The 23,883-nt window shown below is 39.5% G+C and overlaps 1 protein-coding gene across 1 annotated transcript; it reads right to left on the bottom strand.

The window, feature by feature from the left end:
• Positions 1-920: 920 nt before the first annotated feature.
• LOC124606068 (lipase member H-like) lies at positions 921-23,883 on the bottom strand. Its single transcript, XM_047138031.1, has 5 exons — positions 23,868-23,883; positions 10,158-10,406; positions 8,328-8,516; positions 7,225-7,381; positions 921-998 (listed from the first exon to the last, which is right to left on the bottom strand). The coding sequence occupies exons 1-5, from the start codon at positions 23,881-23,883 to the stop codon at positions 941-943; spliced, it is 669 nt and encodes a 222-aa protein (XP_046993987.1). The 3' UTR covers positions 921-940.

Below are 23,883 nucleotides of genomic sequence, written 5' to 3'. Positions count from 1 at the left end.
CGTGAATTTCTCACTTTTATTAGAAATTATTGGAGTTCTATATTTATTACTTAGACGTAATATTTAACCCATCATCTATCACATAGATAAAAAAGGAACAAAATCTTCGTAATGGCATGATAATCATCCTCAGCTGCGAGCTTTATTTCATGCCTCATTGCATAATTAAGGCCCTGTTCTAAAATATTGTATCAACACTCAGTGATTATGATTTCATTTTCTTTTTTAAAACCTTTAATTAGACACGATGACAACCTCACATCTCCAGTTACCTTAAAATTGTTGCTCACCTGTTATCCACTACTAAGGAAGTTCAGTAATTGTTATTACCCATCGGGCATGTAACATTGCTATCTTCTTCTCCATGCACTATAAATGCTACTGAGTGAAAAAAGCGCTGCTGGCTTCTTAATACTTTGCCTTCTAAGATTCACTTGTAGTTGTACCACTGTCAGGTTGTATCTGGTTTTATTGACTCCTCAGTATTGACACTGCCAACTGTTTAGAAGGAATTGAAACAGATGCTGATGACCAGTGCAAAGCCAAAAACTTCCTGTTTCTCATAAGACTTTAGCTTGATTTGGGAAGTTCGACTGTAATCTAGGTGTCTGGTTTATTTCAGTTGGTGAAGAAATACAGAGACCTGTATAGTTTTTAATTTTTCTGATACTGCCATACCAGCACAATAAAATATACAATTACTGGATTTGCAAAGACAGCCAGCACAACTCTTAAAGAAGTATGTTTGGGGAGTCTGTTTAATTAAAATTGTGTAACCAGCACTTTTGTGTGGAAGGAAAGTAAAGGGTCTTTGCAGAGTGATACCAATAAAATTCTTTATTTAATGGTAGTTATACACTGAATCAACATGAAGATTACTGCTCCAGGTTTATATAGAAGTTTTGGATGTATCCCATGCACTGGGCAGAATACACAACATCTAGCCAAGAGCATAAGGTGAAGAGCTTGCAGTTGCCAAAAAGTACCTTCCAGATGCGCTGAAAAAAAAAAGAAAATCTGTACAGTATAACTGAAATATAAGAAATAGTTATTAATTATGCGAAAATATTTATAATATGCACAGAGAGTATGTTCTCAACATAGAAATTTATAACTGGTTTGTCAGAGTAAAGATCTACTTCACGTTGCAGAGGACAAAAAACAGTGAAGTAAACAAGAGTTGCAAGCCATAACGTTACAGGAAAGGAAACACAGAACCACAATCCAACGGATCCTCACCGCATATAATAAGGGCTGCTCGTACTGTGAACAAGGATTGCAACCTTTGTTCACAGTACGAGCAGCCCTTAGGGGCTCGCCATCTCACAACTGTTCATGACGTCACCTTTCCGGCTCAGGTCTTTTTTAATATGTGACTTGTAAGTACTGCATCTTTTCCAGTCAGTACAAACTTTAATTTTATTAATTTACTATATACCGAATATGTTTTAGAACAGTTAGTCTAATTACGAAGACGACGCTCATAGTAGCGTCGAAACCAGGTCAATTTTGACTTAATATTTGTTCCCGAGGGCTTATTTGTTCCAATATAATTCTGACATGGTCACTGAACCTTAGCAGCTATGTTCAAAGATTTTTTACGTTTCTTACCTGCCCAGGTATCTAAAGCTGCTTCTAAATATAAAGACTTAAAAATGAAAATTTTGAATACAAATATGACTATCTGTTTTAACAAGCAGTGTGAAAAAAGGGGACTTGTCCAGATTTATACAAAAGCCTACATCAATTTTTCTGTATATTAGAAAAATCCAAAGTCCTTTAGACCTATCATTAAGAATATTATTTGTAATAGAATAAAAGAGCTGTACGCTAAAAAAGACCGTCTTAACGAAGAAGCATACCATTTGTACTTAAATATCACAAACACTTATCGTGTAAACTATAATTTTAATATTGACGACATGTGGACGCAAATTAACGAACATCTAGAGATTTGTAAAATAGGTATAATGCAGAAACACGAGAAGAAGCTCAGCAATCTTTTTTGTCTGCTTTCTAAGGAAAAATGCCCTCAGAATACATTTTAAAAAAGCAGTCACATCTTTCATGAAAGAATTTTAAATAAAACCAACATCGTCTTTACTGAGAATGAAAAAGTCTTGTTACGAAAAGGACTAAAATACAATGTCAGGCCTAACCTGTCAGACAGAAATGTAAGGGAAAATATGCTTGTTGATTTAAAAATCGGTCTCGATTATAATAAGATAGATAATGCTCTCAAGCCAGAATTGCGTATGATGTAACCCGCATGCTAGAGAAAAATGCAGCTACTTTGTCTAATGCTACACATAACGACAGAATTTTTGTAACTTCAATTTATAATAAACTTAAAACAGCAAATGCTTTAATAACTAAATCCGATAAAGGTTGTTGTCTAGTCATTGCTTATATTTCTGAGTATATTTCTAAACGTGAAAATTTCTTCAGTGAAAACAACATATCGTAGCTGCATGATGATCCGACTCCTAAATTACAGAATGAAGTAAGGTCAGCCATTAACAATGCTAAATTTCTTATAAAAGCTTTCCAAAAGAAACTGCTCATCAATATGAATCCCCAACCCCGTAAACTTCGGTCCCAGTTCAAAATTCATAAACCTAGTCATCCAATACGTCCAATCTCCAACAGCATGAATAGCGCATATCACGATTTGGCCCGATTTCTACACGAAACTTTGAAAAAATCTTTCGTTTACGAAAATAATTATTCCGTTCCTAACAGCCACGTTTTGGTCCAAAATATTAAAAACTTAGTATGCAGTTCAGACACCAAGCTTTTTTCCTTAGATATTAAAAATCTTTATACCAATTTCCCGGTACATGAGACGCTCATCATTGGGGAAGAAAACTTACGTCAATTTAAAAAAGATCTATCAGATGAACAGATTACCGACTTAATGAATCTCATTAATGTCGTTGACAAGTACAACTACTTTGAATTTAACGGACAACTGTGCCAGCAGTCTGATGGGCTCGATATGAGCAAACCTTTAGCCGGCATCCTTGCCGACGTCTTTATCAATTCCTTGGAAAAAAAGCTGTTTAACCGTGTCTCAGCCGCTTCACTAGGCATCCTTTCTTACACAAGATACGTTGACGATATTCTAGTCATCTATAACGGACCCGCCGTTAGAATTGATCATATATTTAAACTTTTTAACGACCTCCGTGAAAAAATTTCTTTCACTATTGAACTCGAAAACGAAAACCGCCAATTACATTATTTAGACTTGACGCTGACAGTAGAAGACAATAACATCACTTTCAATATTTTTCGAAAAGAAACGTATACTGACCAAATCGTGCCTGCTTCCTCTTTTCATCCACAGTCTCAAAAAATGGCCTTTTTTCACTCTGCCGTCCACCGAGCAACCTCCATACCACTTTCAACAGAAAAGTTTAATGAGGAGATTAATTTACTTAAAACCATAGCAGTCAATAATGAATATACGCCTAACATAGTGGATGATATTCTAAAAAAGAAAACTGCAAGAACTACCACGCTGAACACCTCATGCACTGAAATTAACCCAAAAAAACGTTTTTCTATTCCTTTCATAGGACCCATTTCCTATCAGATTCAGCGCATGATTCGCAACAAATACAACTACCATATTGCTTTCTCTACTAATAATAATCTAAAGAGAAACTTCATTCATAATTTGAAATCCATTGGCTCCCCTACAGCAAGTTCTGGCGTTTATAAGATCATCTGCGATACCTGCTCCTCCTATTATATAGGGCAAACTGGACGTGCTTTCACCATCAGATATAAAGAACATCTTTTGAGAAAGAACGGCACCAGTCCCCTAAATTCGTCCTTTGCCGATCATCTCTTAATTACTGGACATGTACCTAAAGCCATAGGCGATAACAAATTTCTGCATACCGAAAAGAAGGGGCGTAGGTTAGATGTCTTAGACGAATTGGAGATTTTTCAAACATCTCACTCGTCGTGATGCCCTCATTCTCAACGAACAGCTGCAGCTGCGAAATAAAAACTTTTTTGACTGTATAAAACCATTGCTTCATCTTTGATTCAGATTTACTCATGCAGTTTACCGAAATATTGTTTTCCTGTCACATCTTTGCTGTTTTCTTGTATGTCATACTAACGTTTTTTACGTTACAAAATGCATCTCTATTTAAAGCAGATAAATATGAAAATTCATTCTGTTATTGTTAATGCTTACGTTATGCCTGAATCAGCTGCATCACAATTTCATGTGTCTAATTTTGAATGTACAGTAGCCTAGTTGTTTCTGCGGCTACTAGATGGCGCTCGTAGCAACACCATGTTTACGTGCCCGCACTTTCTAAAGTCGGCACCTCAGTCTCGTTGCAACCCTTGTTCACAGTACGAGCCCGCTGATTCAGAAATACGCATCGGAGATTGAAGATGTGATCACCACTCTACCTACGACAGCCGCTTAGGAGAAGTTGGAAACAGCAGCAAACGGATGTACGCGCGTCAACCGATTGCCAGGCGTCGTCTCAGCGCCTGTTCGTCAGTGATCGTAGATACTGGTTCTGACCTATGCGTGTTCCTGTACAGGAAGTAGTACATCAAGCGACCATGCACCCACTTCCGTTTGACTGCCGCCAACAATTCAACTATATCGACATACGGAACGTTGTGAATCAGCCTGGACCTCGGACTATGGTGCGACTTTACGTGGCATTTCATGGTTGCAGATGCGTCAGAACCCATAATAGGCGCAGATTGTTTGGCGCACTATCAACTGCTTCCCGACATGGCGAACACGCGGCTTGTTGATGGCGTCATTGGGTTAACAGCTGCAGGTTTCGGCGAGATGTGGCAGAGTCATGTAAGACACCAGCTACGATGACATTCTCTACTGCTACATCAGCAGCGTCTTACTGAAGTGTTCAGAAAATTGGAACTGTATGGCGTTGTTCTAATCACCGCCAAGTGCGTCTTCGGCCAGGCACAAGCTGATTTTTTGGGCCACAGGATCATGTCGGGCTCACTACCCTTGCCAGAGAAAGTTAAAGTCATTCTGCAGATGACCCGAACAGGACTTACAAGGAAGTGTATCGCTTTCTTGGCGTCTTCAGTTTTTATTGCCAAAATCTACCTCATGCGGCTGAGTTACAAGCGCCTTTAAGAGCGGCACTCACTGGCCAGAAGAGCAAGGGAAACTCACTAGTTGCCTGGACGGATGAAATAATCACGACTTTCTAAGCAACGAAGGAGCGTTTAGCGGACGCGGCATTACTCGCACACCCAGAACCGAGTGCATCATTGGCTCTAGTACCTGACGCGGGTCAGACGGCTATCAACACAGTGTTGAACAACATAATGGAGCAGGGCAGCGCTAGCATTCTTCTCGCATTAGCAGTCTCCGTCTCAACAGAATTAGAGTGCCAATGACAGAGAGCTTATAGCAATCTACGAAGTCATTAAATAATTCTGATCTCAACTGGAGACCAAGCATTTAATATCTTTCCACACCATAAGCCACGCGCATATGGCGTCCGATTAAATAACGTGAATTGTTCACCTCGACCTGCACGACTTCCTTGAAGACTCCAAATTATCATCAAAATCTCAGATGCTCGAGATTTCTGGCATCGACGCCAAGTTGTCCGGTGACGTGTCCAGTGGCAAAACTCGTCCTTTCCTACATACGGCGTTCGGTGGTGTCTTTTCGATAACATATGTAAACTGTACCGTCAGGGGTCATGCGACAACACGATTAGCCTCCAATAGTTTGTGTGGCCAGGAGTCAAGAAAGACTGCCGAGACTGGGAACGGACATATATTAAATGCCAACGCAACAAAACCAAAGGACATGTTCGCGCGCTAGTGGGTAACTTTCCTGATACAACCGCATGTTCATATCGATGTTATTGGCTTCTAGAATCCATGGAACAGCCAACGTTATTTACCAACAATGGTGTATCGTTTCACTTACTGCCCGGAAGCTGCACCAGTAGACAACATCGTGGCGAGACCTTAGTTTATGCCTTTGCTCCTACTTAGTTGTCACGTTTTGGCTGCCCTTCGCATGTCACGTAGATCGTGGACGCCAGTTAGAGACCGACCTGTTTGTACAGATGACTAAATTATGTGGCACTCATCATCATAGAATGATGAGCTATTGTTACCCCACCAGCAAAGGGCTGATAGAACACTGGCACTGGTCACTGAAAGTACGCCTGGTGTGTCATGATGAAAGTTGAACAACAACCCTCCCAATGGGTTTGTTCGGTCTGGGAGACACTTACGAGCCGGATTTGGACGCTTCAGCTGCCAGACTTGTGTACGGTGACACGTTACGCCTGTCAGGAGAGTTCGTGTATTAACAGTCCTTGCAGCTACCCAACTTGACAGATGGTGATTTTATTTGTCAGGGAAGGGAACACATCTCCCACATCAGACCTCAGCAAACGCCCAGACATTAATAAGAGTATACACATAAACCTACGCTCTGACGGCATCAAACTAAAGTAACTAACACTTTACTCAGGACTGCATAAAGTGGTACGACGAGGAGACTGCAAGCCCTATATCTTTGTTTATGGCAAAAGCACTACTGCCTCACTGGGCCAGGTGAAGCCTTTATTGCTCTCTCAAGAAGAAATTCCGACAACGCAGCGCAATCCCGACCCAGTTCCAAATGCTTCGTCACCGCCAGCTCCAGCAACCGTCGATACGAGGGTCTCAGGACACACAACACTTTCGGGTCGACCAGTCCATTTCCCTAGGAAGTTTTGGACATCGTTCCGTTTTCCCGGTGGAGGCTGATGTAGCAGACAGAAGTGACACGATAGCGTAGAGCAAGCTGTGTAGTTTTTGAGCGTTAAGTTGGGGGCGCTGTCAAAGTGCTTTCGAGCCAGCCGCTAGAGGCGCTGTATTCTGTGACGCTCTTTCCCTTACTCTTAGAAGAGTTTTTCGTTCTGTTGTCAGCTATTTTCGGAGTTATATTTGACTACTGAACGTTCTAGTTATCGGGGCGGCTCTACCCTCATGTAAAACGCCTTGATCTAGTTTCGTTGTTAGATAACTCTTTGTGCAATTGAATAAAATGTTTATTGATTCTGAGATGAAGAGTTTCTTTCGGTACATTGGCAGCTAATAGTATGTACGCAGTAATTTTCGATAGACTTTGGTATAGATTATTCAAGTGTTCCTAAATTAAGTCGTTTACTAAACAACGTTACACATTACTGAATGTACCTGGTTGAGACAGTCTCTCCCATGAGAGCTGTTGGGTTGCTAGCACAGTTTCCAGCGTTGTAGTCGTTCCAGCTGCCACACTGGTATGCCTTAAATCCTGTTCCTGATGTTATGGACTCAGCAAAGAATTCAGTTGACCGACCATGGCTACACGCACCTGTGGATTTGTAGAATAAATACATATATATAATTTTCACTATAATGGTTGACATAAACATTTTAGTATATAAAGAATTACCAGGCAGAATTATGTGCCACATGAGCAAACATCATAAAGAAATGATTAAAAAAGAAAAGACAGCAACAATCTATTAGCAACATTTTGGCTGTACAGAAACCATAATATTTGAAGAACAAGCTTTTCTCTATATCTACATCTTAATTAATAGAAAGACCATTAAATAATATTGTAATTAGCGACTCAACCTGGCTTTGCATAGGCAGCACTGACTACCTATGGCTGGAAGACTCTCTGCCATAGTGCTAATAGATTACATACACAAACCTTCCTTGTGAATCAATCTATCTATTAGTGAAAACCGCATCAAAATCCTTACAGTAGTTCATGAGGATAGGCTTCACATACAGAAAGGAAAAAGTGGTTAGGGACTTTAATTCATTATAGTTCAGCCAATCTACACGAATATTATATACATAAACCTTCCATATGAATCTGTCTAGTTGTCAGTGAGAACTGTACCAGTACTTCCTGAGATTCGCCTCCACATTCTGAGTGAATAATGTGGCAAGGAACTTTAATTAGTAATATATAGAGATACGTAGTACTAAAGATTCTCTATACTTCTAAAAATGTAAGGATCTGTTTTGTCTGAAATAATTAGGTTTGAAAAAGAGTACCATATTTCACAATGGAATTTTACACATACATGAATTTTTTGGTTAACTGAAATGTGAAAGCTGCAGCTCTTCTGCCTACTTTTTTTATGCCAAAAACAAAAATTAACTTTATGCGGGCCAAGTCATATATCATCATCTACCACACAATCAATTTGGTTGGTATGAAACAGCTTGCATGTCAACACTTCAGCCACTGCTACCTTTGGTATTAGGACTTAAAGTGCATAATTTCATTAATAACTAACCTGTAACATCAAAGTCACAACCAGGCTGCCATTTTCCACCATTTGGATAGAAATCAGCTGTTCCCATAGGATCATACCACCCCAGATATCCACCATTGGTATGTATCACCTGTACAAAGCTAGCATCACTTGCATCAAGACGGTTTGAGGTGGGCTCTGAATCAAAGAATAGTGCTGCTGGGTCCAAGCCTGTGGAGATAAAATCAGATTTTTGAGGAATTAAATTCTGATAGACAAGAAGAGACAATACATTTGTATCAGTATACTCATAGCTGTTTTCTTTCCTTATTCCTTTACAATTATTACTGCAACTAAATTCGTACTGGCTTATATAGCAAAGATCTTAGGATCTTGTCACTGGCTCTTTGTGGGAGGAATAGTTTCATAAGCGTTACATTTAAGATTATTAAATTGCCTTGCTGTACATTGAAATTAATAAATAAATCATCGGTGAATCACGCATTAATTTCATGTATTATTTTTGTTCCACGGAATCAATAGTTGTCCACATTACATGGGTAACTGGAAGAGAAGTTATTTATAGAAAAGTTTTTATTTTCTCTGAATTAATACTTCGATTTTGAGTACAGCACTAACTTAATTCTGCCCTACACTCTAATTACAATTGATGATCATGTTTGACTGAAGTAAGAAGTATTTATTATTTATTGATTTATTGCTGATTTAGCCTGCCCATATTAGGACCTGCAGTTTCAAAGGATCTTAATTTCCCTAATGTATTGAGGAAGATTGTTCTATGGCGGGTTTCTGACACAAATAACGATTTAGAGAACATGACAGTGTTGTCTAGTGGTATAGTGAGGCTTTTACTTTTATGGGAAAGAGTATGTCTACTTTATCGTTCAGATAGATGCGTTAAGGGTTGTGAAGATAAATAGGAAGGAGAGCAATGATTGAGAAGATGATGCGGCAAACACAAGGTATGATTATTTCTATGCCTATCGGCATATAGCCATGATAATTGTTCATTGGCATGAGCAGTATGGTCGAAATAGCGTACATTACAAATGTGTAGTACACCCACATTCATCGCCAGTCCCAGCCGATGTGAGCTCTCATATTAAATCCCTTGGAGAATAGGGACACCATACTGAAGGATGGAGAGTATCAGTGACTCTGTAAGTTTCCTTTTAACCTTACGTGGTTCAGTGCTTTCTTTTGATTCTGCAGGTCATTTTCCGTTTATTGACTATGAAATTAAACCATCAGAATATCACCATCATTAATGTATGTCAATCATGTCTCATATATCAAGAGTGCAAGAAAGTGAATTCGCAATAAAAAATATTGCAGTAACTTAAAAGTTTAGCTGAGTTAAAATTACGGATTCATGTCATTTAAGAACGTTACAATAATCCAAGATTGTGATCAAAGACAACGACAGTCAAAACAAACATGAAAGTTATCATCAATATTCCTTGAAATACATGGTCCAGAAGCGGTTGTTCCTCTTGCAAGAAATAGATGAACAGCCATGATGTCAGTACTAAATATTTTCATACGAAGTAAAAGCATAACGAATAGAGACTATATTTGTATGATCTTCTTATCAATGAAACATAAAATAATGACATGAATTAGGTTTTGTAAATAAACAACATCCTTCAGGACTATAACGAGAAAAGCAGAAACGAAAATGTGTAAAGAGATAATATAGATAACAAACTGAACTATGAAAAATTCAGAAAACTGATTCAACAGACAAATAAGAGGCAGGAAGTTAATGAATCTGTGATAGAACAGCAGAAGTATAAGCTATATCTGGCGTTATTGATGCGTTTAACAAAGTGACTTAAAATAACACCCTACCTGTTATTCTGTTTAGTCTTCCTGCAGTAACACGATTGCCTGCAACACCACAGACGTGTGCACCTAGGCTATGTCCTACAAGCTGCATGTTATTGGTGCTGGCTCCAAGAGAAGCAAGCCAGTCGATGAAAGTTGCCACTACTTCTCCAACTCCTGCTACAGCAGCTTTTGCCTGAGCGTAATTCCAGTTTCCTGCATGGACTGACCAGTCTATGACAATCACATTGTAATCTCCAGCTCGTAACCAGCCTGAAAATTATGCAAATAAAGCTCTCTTATTCTGCCCGGCATTACAGAACTAAGGACTCTGAGTTATAGCAATGGTAAAATACAAGAAGCTAATTATGCAAGTGGGATGGAAATTATGCAGTCATTTCAATTTGAGAGACGTAACAGAAGTTGCCCTCCACGCAGCCAAGCGTCAAAATAATGCAATACATATACAAGTTTAGATTTATCAAGTACAAAAAGTATTCCTTATCTTATTCTGAGATTCCATTATACCCTGTAAGGAAAGAGTTGTAATGGGGACAAAGTAAGTATTATTTACTTAACTCAAGAAATAGATCATTTCTCTGTTACAGGAACAAACATGTAAAATAACGTGTCCTACTCTCCCATGTCTGCCCTGTGGGACAGCGATAGTATCATGTACAATACTTAGTGTTAACTGCATTACATATCACAAAGCCACATGTAACTTTCTTCTGTGTGTAACTGACAAGTCTTGTTATATTTTAAACAACTTTAGTTTTGTTTCCTGGAAATATATAACAACATTTCAGTCTAACAGCTCCACATTTGTTACATAATATGTTCATTAAAGCGAGATTACTTCTCACCAGAAAGAAGTGGTTATGAGGAGGAGAGAGATAGAAGAACAAAGAAACATAATTCTGAGATTCTGGACAGCATTTTTCTGCAAAGCTAACAAACACACACACACACACACACACACACACACACACACACACACACACACACACACAGCAACTATTAACTCCTGGTCCAGTTAGGTTGCAGTGTCAAAATACAACAGTTCTACTGCATGTTAGTTGTGTAGCTTTGAATAATGACTTTTCTGAAAGCTTACTATTTTGTCATCGACTCTATGTGTGCTTTCTTATTCAGCACCTCTTCTGATTGATAATATTGATTTACCCTCATATACATATTTCATGCTGGATTTTACAACAAAGTCTTCCATATTAATGGCAGTTTTGATATTTGTCTCATAACTTGTAAAATGAATTATAGTTTGTGAAATTCTGTTAATTCTCTGTAATTTACACAACCTATAAACTGAATCACCTGGCTCGTACTATTAATGTCCATATCAAAGAACGTAAGACTGCATGGAGCTATAGAGCTGTAGAATTTTCCTGGAATGACAAAGGAGAAAAATTTCTGCACAGCTTAGTCTTCAGAAGCACAACTTCTTTTCTCCTCCGTCTCGTCGATTCACTTTTCTTTCTCTTAATTTCATTTTTCTTCTAAGTCGATTTTAATGTTTGTTATCACAGCATGCTTTCGCCGGTGTTAATGTGTGATCTGTAGAAGCTGCATGAGCGTTAAATTTTTGTAACATGACTACACCTATTGTAAGAGGATTTTTGGCTAGTGCAGCATAGGGAAAAGCAAAGAATGTGGTTCACATTGCTGACATACCTCTCTTAAGCACAGTTTGCTATTGTAGCTTGATACTTGAAACTGATGAATTTAAGTTTGTGTGTTTGAAGTGAGGGATAAATTTATTTTGTTTCAAGCTGACCATGAACATTGCAGTCATACCAATTGAAAAGGATTTGTCAGATAAGCCACAACAAATCAGTGGTATTCCCATTAGTATATTTGGTTATGTTTACTAATTCAATAAAGATTTCTTATATTCGTTTCAACCATAACATATTTAAGCAGTAGGCTGAAGAACTTCTTTCACTGTAGATACCTGACATGCGACATTAAAATATTCCAGTGACTGTAGATGATAATATTTCTGTAACCTGTAACTAATATTTACTTTTAATGATTGGAATTATGTATGACATGTCCACTGACTTTGTAGATTTGGATGTATGTGATGTACACTAATTCGTTTTAAAGAATAGCACTTACCATCACGGATGTCACTCATGTGATCCCCTGTGTTCATCCATCCATGGCTAACAAATTTTGTTTGTTTCGAGGCAACTAAGTTTCCAATGTAAGATCCACCTGCTGTCAAAGTTTAAGGGCTACTTGGATTTGCTCTGTTGACAAAAAGAAATCATTGTTGATAGTATATCTCCGTTCGATCAATCAAATTATTGTGTGTCATCTGAAATTGTTGTTGGAGACATCATCATATTTTCGTGGAAATTGTTCACCTTGAGAATATAATCTTAGTGGTCAATTGTTAACACCGTAAAAAGCTTAAAAGCTATTTTGGTGTGATATCGGAGAATAGAATATATTCATACTTATCTGTGATACATGCTTATGAATAGTCGGTATTGACTAGTTCTCAACAACCAACAGCTCGAACAATTCCCAAAAATATGCCCTTCTTTTTATGTCTCCCACAAAAGACTCGAGCTTCATGGAGAAATTTTATAGTGCTTAATGAACCATCCAAGGTGACAGTCGCTGCAATTTACAAGCTGTTAGCCTTAATAAGTGGCTCGGCTCCTAGACGTTTCTTCCCTCTTTCGGCCATTTTTCACTATCTTTATAGAGCAAAAGAAAAGGTTACGACTTGACATTATATATACGTTTCTTAAACATGTAAGAGGAAACATTTTTGACATGTGTCTGAACAACTGTTTCTCCACGACAGAACTTATTTGTTACAACTTTTTGCAGCACTTTACCGGTACTCTATAATTATGAGAAACACGCAGGAACAGAATGCACCAGCACAACCCAGAAAAATCATTCTTATTGAACGAGGAATTCCGCCTTATGCAAGACATCTTTTTTTTCTATTTTGTTTCACCTAGAATGTTTCAGCCCTCACTGGGCTATCTTCAGTGGGTTCTTTATTATTTTCTAACTGTAAAATTGTTCTTACATATCAACATTTAGCGAACCTTTTGGTACATAATATTTACAATTGTGAATGAATAATTGTTGTAAAATATTATACATCATATTTTCATAGTTCACGCCTGAGATATGTATTAACGACCTGATGCACTGTGTGTTGTCAATAACATTATGTAAAAGTTCTATTTACAACTAAATTGGCGAAAAGTGTGGAGGTATGCGTTAGTTTACATACCTTACATGTCGCTATTGGACATTTATTTTGGCAGCTATTCTGCTACCTATCTACAACGTCTCGTCTGCAAACATCAAAACCTAACTTTTATTTTTCTGTAACAATAATTTCGTAAGAAATTGACCCAAGGAATTGCGCACAGTGAAAAAGAAGCAGAAGATGAAATATCAGCGTTATTGCAAGATGAATCAGTGGAATGTATGGTCCTCGTATATGCTTCGAATAAGTCCACAGCAATATGGTCGTGTGGTACATAAGAGAAGCTACGGATGTTCAAGGGTGGAAAAGGTCCACTATGGAATCGACCCTAAAATTGGTAGATGAGATAAACAAACTTATCCTTTCAGTTAATAAGGAATTTGTTTTCAACTCCGACCAATCGGTATCTGTAGAGGAAATGCATATGAAAGGAACTCTGGAAATTAGAGGAACCAAGAGAACTGTGTCAAGATCAACTAACATCAATGCATTAACGTATGTGTAAACAATTATGCTAACTGTTAATTTGGGTGGTAAATTGGCACGAAAGTTGTTCATTGCACTGCGAGAAGTTGGAAGTGTTCTGTCCCCTGAAGTTCTTTCTCATGTGCATGATCTTGCAAGGGCAGTAGGGAATATTTACGCCATAGCAAACAAGAGTGGGAAAATGGGTGTAAGAGAACTACAACTATGGTATGAGCACTGTTTCTAAGCAGTAGTCGGTCAAATTAACTTACTTTTGCTGGATTCCTGGTCTGTGTATAAAAACCATACTCCTTTGGAGCAAAACTATCCCTCCTGACAAGCGTTTGACATTGCAGTTCACACCACCTGAAAGCACCGGACGTTTTCAGGCCTTGGGTGTTTGTTTTTACCCTACATACGAAACAGCAGCTACTCTTTAAGGGATACCCAGTTTCATCATAAGCCCCACGACAGCCTGGCCTGCCATCACAACCCGTCAGCTCTTATCACCCAGTTACACCACTACGATACCGTATGCATTCTTTAAGAGTGCATACCGATTTGAATGTCCCGCACAGTTTGTATCTTCGGAGGAGTTCGCCTTCGATCTTGGTGGTGCGAATCTTACTGATCACTACACACGCCATTTTTTATTTGTTATTCATGCTGCAAGTTCTTGGTTATTTTGAGCAGTTCTTGAATGTCGACGATGTCCATTTTGTGAAGTGTAATGCATACAACTCATAGAAGGATGTGTCTCTGCACCTGCCGGACACAAATTTTCTGTTGCACTCCTTATGCATATGGTGAGTCATTAGCAGCTAGTCCTTAGGTTAGTTTGGTTTCAGTAGTTCTAAGTTCTAGGGGACTGATGACCATAGATGTTAAGTCCCATAGTGCTCAGAGCCATTTGAACCATTAGCAGCTAATATTTTTCCTGTCATAGTTGTTGCCACAACACTTGCAAATCAGCCTTACTAAAGATTGAACTTGCGAGCTCTCACTGAAGGGGTTTATTCTTGGTCCACTTAATCTGCAGAATTTCTCTGTACACCACATCTCAGGCGTCTCGATAGTCTTCTTTCCGGTTTTCCCACAGCCCATAATTAATACTATACATACGTGCAAGATTTTTATTCCTCAAGTTAAGGCCTATATTTGATTTAAGCAGACTTATTTTAGCTAGGAATACCCTCTTCGATTGCATTAGTCTGCTTCTTATATAATCCTTGCTACGTCCATCTTGTATCAGTCTGGTTCGAAGGCAGAAAAGTTGCTTAACTTCCTCTGCTCCAACGTTCTCCATTTATGCTATTTTTCAGTGCTTTAGTCTTTCTTTAATTGAGTCCTACTCTCAATCCATATTTTGTGCTCATTAGATTGTCCATTCCATTCAACAGGTCCTATCCATTAACATCGAATTCAACGGTACTGTCCTGTGGCGACGGTAAGATAGATCTCTGCCAAGTTAACAGACACAGGTCGGACATAAAAATTGACTAGTAAAGATGACAATAAAGAAGGAAGATTTAAGAATTAACTGGAGGGGATACATGAGAGTCTCCTACCTTTTGTGTTCCTACCTTCTGGCTTTGAGAAGCAGTTTTCCCCTCAGACTGCGACTGTAAACGCACGCTGTCGTCATAGTGTCATTTCGTCTAAGCAGCATCATAAGGAAACGGCTACTGACAACCTAAGAGGCGTCTACCGTTAACATGGTTTATGTGGCAACAGTGCACTTTGTTCCCACAGCTGACGCCTTTTCACCTGGCTCCGTTCAACAACATCGCTGGGATGTTATAGGAACTCAAAGGTCGGTGAAGAGATGATAAAGCAAATATGCTCTTTGAGCAATCAATGGCGCCTATGGAATGGACAGACTTTTTGAGCTAAAGCGTTTCAAGCATTTCGTAGAGCATAGGTGAAACTGACAGATCTCATGCTTATCTCACAATTCCATCTGACTGTAATTTCTTGTCAAGAAAGGCCTTAAATGAAATCTCTATATCTTATTGCAGAAAATGTGCCATTGATTTTGGTGCAACATATGCCAGAGACATTGATACGACAGATCTAGTTAATGAAGTAACTGCTTTAGAGTTGCACGTGAAGAAGCTGATTAAGAGCATTGACACAGCTTGGCTTGTGGGTATTCCGAATGTCTTGTTTTTCAACGTATGGCGTGAAGGATACTTACCAAAACAACGAAATAGTATGACAGTGGCGGTGACCGGAGCATATTGTAAACGCAGTTTCGACAAATTAATGATAGAAACATACTTAAGGTCGTGTATGCTGAGATCAGATTGTCAGAGTTAGCTGCATTCTCGATACAGCACAACAAAGTTGATAAACTTGATTTAAACGATGTAGCTAACGCGTTTGCTTCACTCAAAACGCGGAAATCCAAATTAAATTATAGTAAAAACACAGTTCCTGGAAAGGGATATTGTGGCAGTTTTTAATTATAGCCCTTCTTCTTTTACTTCCAATTATTAATTTCTGCTTTATTAGTAATTTATGAGCAGCAAAGGAAATTTGTTATTTATTAATCACCGTTCTGCAACCAGTAAACCGATAAACCCATAAACAATAAGATACAGATTTCATTTTTATTTAAATTTCTTTAGAAAGTTTATACAGTTTGCCTTTTATTTACTACAACGACACATTCATTTTATTGTGTGCAACACTTTTCAGCAATGTTGTCCAGTTAGATACGTTTTTCAATATTGCTTCATTATATTAAACCTAATTATACAATTTGTAAAACTGCGTAAAAAATTGCATAAAGGCAGTTTTATGGGGTAGGTGTGGATGGGGGGGGGGGGGAAGGGGAAGGAGGTAGGCTGCAGCTTAGGTAGTTGTGCCAGGTCGCAGGATCACCCTGGTATGCCTCTGCTGCTGAATATTTGGTTTATTCATGCCATTTAGTCCTTGATATAGGAGCCCAAAGGTGGAACAGTGAGGGAGAAAGCCTACATCCCCTCACACTGCTTCTAATCCAAGCACTTCTCAATTTGGTGTTCCATTCCTAGTGTGTCCCCTTGGTTCTTGTACCAGTTGCGTAGGAACACTGAGCAATTTTCTCAACGCAGAGGCTAGGGTTTGATACGGGAGCTTTCACATTATCGATATTGAAGGAAATCTCTAACAGGAGAATTTCTGCAGCTGACATTTTTGCTACTGATTTTGAAATGTTCAAATGTGTGTGAAATCTTATGGGAGTTAACTACTAAGGTCATCAGTCCCTAAGCTTACACACTACTTAACCTAAATTATCCTAAGGACAAGCAAACACACCCATGCCCGAGGGAGGACTCGAACCTCCCCCGGGACCAGCCGCACAGTCCATGACTGCAGCGCCTCAGACCACACGGCTAATCCCGCGCGGCACTCATTTTGAAATCAGATTATTCAAGGAAGAAAATCAGAGAAAAGATTCCTTGAGGATGAAAAGTAGTATGCATATGGTTTGCATTAATTCACTCACAGAGGGCAAGGCCATATATAAAAACTTTCAAATCTTTGAGTCAGGTTTCCCGTAACTTACATTTTAAAAAGTTTATGTACCTTTTCCTCAGAAATCATTAACGTTAGAGTACTTAAATTTGGCATTAAGCTAGTCAATACTATTGTGAAATATTCTCTGAAAGGAATTTTCATTTAATACAATGGAAATGTAAGAGAGAAACCCTAAAATTGGTTTTTTTTTTTTACAGATATTTGGAGAGCTGTAAAAATCCAGCAAAATAAGAGATCAAAATTCTATTACACAGATATTTGTAATAATGGTATATCAAATTTTGTACAAAAAGTATTAATTTAGTTCTGAAACACTTTTCAAAAATGAATATTTGTACTCACTTTGTTAAAAATTTCAGTTGTTTATAAATAAAAACCTATAACACCGATAAAAATTAAAACATATTTGTGTATGCACATAAAATATTTTAACAAATGTTCCAAACGTAGTTACGTTGTCTTGAGAACCTTTGACTTCATAAGGTTTTTTTCAGAGTTTTGAAATTTCGTTAATGTCCCCCCAACCAGCCAGAAACCGGTTAAACACCAACCAACATTAACCCCCTCCCCTCTCAATACCATATCCTTTGCTAAATCAAATCTTCCATTGGTGTTATTTCCTGTAGTACTCGAATATCACGAATGGAATCGTGAAAGTTGACATGGAGTCGTGTGTTCAGGTACCTCAACAGTTAAGGCGACTGCTTCCGAACAGAAAGCAATTGAGGTCGAGTCTGGGCCCAGCTCAGACATTCATTTGCTACACATTTCTCTGCTGTGGAACAACAGGAAGTCGTGGCCGGGCATGTGAAAATGATCAGAATAGTGACGACGCAAAAGAAAGAAGAGAACCACGTTTCACTAGTATTTCATGTCATTATATTTTCGTTAGTTTGATTTTATTTCAATTTACTAGTTGAGCCAGCAGTTGGCACCCTATTTTATCATTGGTACACGTTGATATCAAACTTTATTTCATCAGAAGTGCATTTGCTGGTTGAGATTTTATGTTGTTGATTGCTAATTTGTGCGCATAACTTTTCGTTTTTGTATCATTTTTGTTTTTAATTACAAGAGGTCGTGGTGGCAGTAGCCAAAAAATACTAGAAAATAATGTAACATACAAAAAGAGTTTTACTGACAGAATTTCACTATGATCAAAGATTCATTCTAGTAACCATTTTCCTGTAGTAATAATATGTATTTTATCTACAATGTCTTCAGATAAAAGCTGAATTGAACAAACAGAAAATGCCAAGACCTGGACGCTTAAATTTATTTAGCCCATAGTAACTGATCTGAGGCTCTGAAGTATATCGAACAGATTGACTTCCTCATTGACAACCACACAGATTCTTAAAGCATCGAACATGCGAAACCCAACTTAGGCTTTTCTGACATGATATTCCGAATGCCATGGAACATGACAGACTTCCATGATTCTGAAAAAGCATTTGAGACGATACCACACCAACGATCGTTAACGAAAGTACTGTGTATCGGGTATGAACCAAAAGTTTTGCGTGAATTGAGATTTCTTAGTAGGAACGACGCAGCATGTTGTCTTGGATGTAGAACCAGCGACAAACACAGATATTACTTGTGGCGTGCCGCAGAGAACAGTGTTGGGACCTGTGTTGTTCATGTTTCTTGTGAATCACCTGCCAGATAACACAGCAATCTCAAGCTTCTTGCATATGGGTCGGCTAACTACAGGGGATGGGCAAAATAATGTGAACAGTGGGTGGTTGTGTCTGATGGTCAACAACAGAGGTAAGGCACGTGTTGCACTGAACTGTGCGTGTTCAGTACGGACTAGGCATCGGTGCAGGTTGTTTACGAGTAGTGCACACAACGTATCTGCATTTAGAGGCCGAGGTCAACTTGCAATGAAAGACCTAACAGAGTTCCAAAGAGGGCAGATTTTGGGGGCCCTATTAACTGGAGCATCAGTAACCAAGACAGCCAACTTATTGAATGTTTCAAGAGCAATTGTTTCAACAGTCATGCCAGCCTACACAAAACACGGAAAGAGATCATCGTGTAAACGTAATAGTGGGCGCAAATCAAAACTAAATGACAGAGACTGTCGTACGCTAACACGAATTGTGTCAGAACAACACAAAGCTACAGCGGCTAAAGTGATTGCAGAGCTCAACAGCCGTGTTCGAGACTCCGTATCTATCGACACTGTCCGCTGAGAAATTCATAAAGCGAATATTCATTGAAAAGCTGCTACACCGAAACGGTTATTGACTACAACCAACGTAAAGAAGCTTAAAACATGGTGTCAGAAGCATAAATCCTGGACGGCTGATCAGTGGAAACACGTCATACTGTCCTACGAGTCAAAATTTTAGTTTTTTCCAACATCGGGCCGGGTTTACGTTTGGTGAACGTCAAAAGAAGCCTACAATCCTGACTGCTTGATTCCATCGGTTAAGCATGGAGGTGGAATTGTGATGCTGTGGGTAGCCATTTCATTGTCTTCTACTGGTCCCATAATAACTCTCAAAAGGCCGTGTTACAGCCAACGATTATGTGAACATTTTAGGTGATCAGGTGCACCCCACGATTCAAATGTTGCTCCCCAACAATAATGCCATATTTCAGGACGATAATGCACCTATTCACACAGTCGGGACAGTAAAATCGTGGTATGAGAACTGATATGCAGTCTCTTCCCTGGCCACCAGAGTCCTTGAACTTGAACATTATCAAACCCTTGTTGGCGGAATTGGAGAGCAGCCTCCGGAGCAGATTTCCACCTGCGTCGTCACTACATCTACATCTACATTTACACTCCGCAAGGCACCCAACGGTGTGTGGCGCAGGGCACTTTACGTGCCACTGTCATTACCTCCCTTTCCTGGTTCGCGGGAAGAACGACTGCCGAAAAGCCTTCGTGCGCGCTCGAATCTCTCTAATTTTACATTCGTGATCTCCTCGGGAGATATAAGTAGGGGGAAGCAATATATTCGACACCTCATTCAGAAACGCACCCTCTCGTAACCTGGACAGCAAGCTACACCGCGATGCAGAGCGCCTCTCTTGCACAGTCTGCCACTTGAGTTTGCTAAACATCTCCGTAACGCTATCACGCTTACCAAATAATCCTGTGACGAAACGCGCCGCTCTTCTTTGGATCTTCTCTATCTCCTCTGTCAACCCGACCTGGTATGGATCCCACACTGATGAGAAATACTCAAGTATAGGTCGAACGAGTGTTTTGTAAGCCACCTCCTTTGTTGATGGACTACATTTTCTTAGGACTCTCCCAATGAATCTCAACCTGGCACCCGCCTTACCAACAATTAATTTTTTATGATCATTCCACTTCAAATAGTTCCTTACGCATACTCCCAGATATTTTACAGAAGTAACTGCTACCAGTGTTTGTTCCGCTATCATATAATCATATAATAAAGGATCCTTCTTTCTATGTATCCGCAATACTTTAAATTTGTCTATGTTAAGGGCCATTTGCCACTCCCTGCACCAAGTGCCTATCCGCTGCAGATCTTCCTGCATTTCGCTCAATTTTCTAGTGCTGCAACTTCTCTGTATACTACAGCATCATCCGTGAAAAGCCGCATGGAACTTCCGACACTATCTACTAGGTCTTTTATATATATTGCGATAAGTAATGGTCCAATAACACTCCCCTGTGGCACGCCAGAGGTTACTTTAACGTCTGTAGACGTCTCTCCATTGAGAACAACAAGCTGTGTTCTGTTTGCCAAAAACTCTTCAATGCAGCCACACAGCTGGTCTGATATTCCGTAGGCTCTTACTTTGTATATCAGGCGACAGTGCGGAACTGTATCGAACGCCTTCCGGAAGTCAAGGAAAAAGGCATCTACCTGGGAGCCTGTATCTAATATTTTCTGGGTCTCATGAACAAATAAAGCGAGTTGGGACTCACACGATCGCTGTTTCCGGAATCCATGTTGATTCCTACAGAGTAGATTCTGGGTTTCCAGAAATGACATGATAAGCGAGCAAAAAACATGTTCTAAAATTCTACAACAGATCGACGTCAGAGATATAGGTCTATAGTTTTGCGCATCTGCTCGACCACCCTTCTTGAAGACTGAGACTACCTGTGTTCTTTTCCAATCATTTGGAACCTTCCGTTCCTCTAGAGACTTGCGGTACACGGCTGTTAGAAGGGGGGGGGGGCAAGTTCTCTCGCGTACTCAGTGTAGAATCGAATTGGTATATCAGGTCCAGTGGACTTTCCTCTGTTGAGTGATTTCAGTTGTTTTTCTATTCCTTGGACGCTTATTTCGATGTCAGCCATTTTTTCGTTCGTGCGAGGATTTAGAGAAGGAACTGCAGTGCTGTCTTCCTCTGTGAAACAGCTTTGGAAAAAGGTGTTTAGTATTTCCGTTTTAAGCGTGTCATCCTCTGTTTCAATGCCATTATCTTCCCAGAATGTCTGTATATGCTGTTTCGATCCACTTACTGATTTAACGCAAGAACAGAACTTCCTAGGATTTCCTGTCAAGTCGGTACATAGAATTTTATTTTGTAATTCTACAGGAGTTGCAAGAGGTTCTGATCGAAGAGCGGCGTAACATTCCACTCGAGACTATACAACCATTAAATGCCAGAATCGCAGCTGTTATACACACAAATGGTGTTCCTAAGCCTTATTAATAAACCATTCCCAAGTAAGTACAGGTGTTCAAATTGTTTTGCCTATCCCCTGTACGCTGAATATGTGAAACAAGCTGCATAATACCTAGTGAGATCCCGAATTATATTGGTGCAAAGATTGACAACTCGTTTAAAGTGTTGAAAAAAATATAAAACTGTGCACGACACCAATTTCAAAATAATAGTATCCTATGATTACAAGATCAGCGAGTGACAGTTGGAATCAGTCAACGAAAATAAATACCTGTATGTAACAGTTTGTAGGTACATGAAATGGAATTATCACGTAGACTCAGTTGTTGGTAAGGTGGTTGACAGACTCGAGTTCACTCCCATGATACTGGGAAAATGCAGTCAATCTACAAAGGAGATTTTTTATAAATAAATTGTGGTTCCCATATTGGAATATTCCTAAATAATACACACCGAACGGTACTAATAGGACATTTACTGAACGTGGCGAACGATGGGCAGCACGAATGTTTGCATGTTTGTTGACTCGCGTTAGAGCGTCACTAACATACCGTGAAACCTGAATTGGCAGATGCTTAAGATATACTCTAAGCACTCCGCGAAACCCTTCTTACAAAGTTTCGAAACCAGTGTTAAGCAAAAAATCTTGAGCTATTCGTCGTTCCCCTGTTGATCATTCCCATAGAGACCCCTAACTCATTAGACCAACTGCAACACACACAGAAGCATTTAAGCATGCGTTCCGCTCCCCAGAGGGGACTAGAAACCATAATATGTGGTTCTATACTGCTGTGAGTACCCTCTACCATGTACTTCATAGTGGTTTGTTCATCCCTTCCAGATGTTCATTCCTCGCTTCAGCTCCGTACAACCATCACGGGGCTGTGTACAACGCCACCAGCGAAGTTGAGTTTTTGTTGTGAGTTACGAAAATGGAACAGCGGAATTTAGAACAACGTTATGCCATCAATTTTCGTGTTAAAAGTGAAGAACATGCGATTGCGTCCTTTGAAAAATTGAAAGAGGACTGTGGGGAACATTCCTTCTCAAGAACACTAGTTTTTCGCTGGCACAAATCAGTTTTGGAGCAGGTTGAAGATGAACCTCGCTCAGGGAGACCATCAAATTAAAGAATTTGAATTCAAAAATTCAGTTTCAAAAATTGGTTGACACTTCGTGCTGGAGGAACAAGATATCCTTGAAAGGCTTGGGAAATGAGTGAATCGAGTGAGTACGGACACTGCAGGCAAGTGGATGCTGCATCGTGACACCGCCCCATGTCACAAGGACACTTCCATCACGGAATTTTCGATCCCAAAAGGCGTACCTGTTGTTCCGCGCCGGCCGCGGTGGTCTCGCGGTTAAGGCGCTCAGTCCGGAACCGCGCGACTGCTACGGTCGCAGGTTCGAATCCTGCCTCGGGAATGGATGTGTGTGATGTCCTTAGGTTAGTTAGGTTTAAGTAGTTCTAAGTTCTAGGGGACTGATGACCACAGAAGTTAAGTCCCATAGAGCTCAGAGCCATTTAAACCATGTTTTTGGTGTTCCGCAGCGCCGCTCTTCACTTATCAGAGTCATTCTGACTTTTCCCTTTTTACGAAATTGAAATATGTTGTAATTCGACGACGTTTTGAGACATTGGAGGACATTCAAAAGAATGTCACTAACGTGTTAAAGACTCTTTATCAGCTGAAGACTTTCAGCGCTGCTACCAAGGCTGGGAAGAGCGACTCCGCCGCCGTTTAACTGCCGAAAGGAACTACTTTGAAGGGGACAATATTGTTGCTTGAAAAAAAAAAAGAAGATTTGGTAAATAAAAAATCAGTCTCATTACTTTTCATACTCACCTCGAATACTGCCCAT

Source organism: Schistocerca americana, chromosome 3 (genome assembly GCF_021461395.2).
Source record: "Schistocerca americana isolate TAMUIC-IGC-003095 chromosome 3, iqSchAmer2.1, whole genome shotgun sequence".
NCBI lineage: Eukaryota > Metazoa > Arthropoda > Insecta > Orthoptera > Acrididae > Schistocerca > Schistocerca americana.
Note: the sequence above shows the minus strand (reverse complement) of the source record. Positions and strands in the feature narration are given on the sequence as shown.

Coding starts and splice junctions, on each gene's coding strand:
- LOC124606068 (XM_047138031.1), bottom strand. Junction 7,382..8,327: donor TTGTGACTTTGATGTTACAG/GTTAGTTATTAA, acceptor ACAAATCCACAG/GTGCGTGTAGCCATGGTCGG. Junction 999..7,224: donor GGAGAGACTGTCTCAACCAG/GTACATTCAGTA, acceptor TTTTTTTTTCAG/CGCATCTGGAAGGTACTTTT.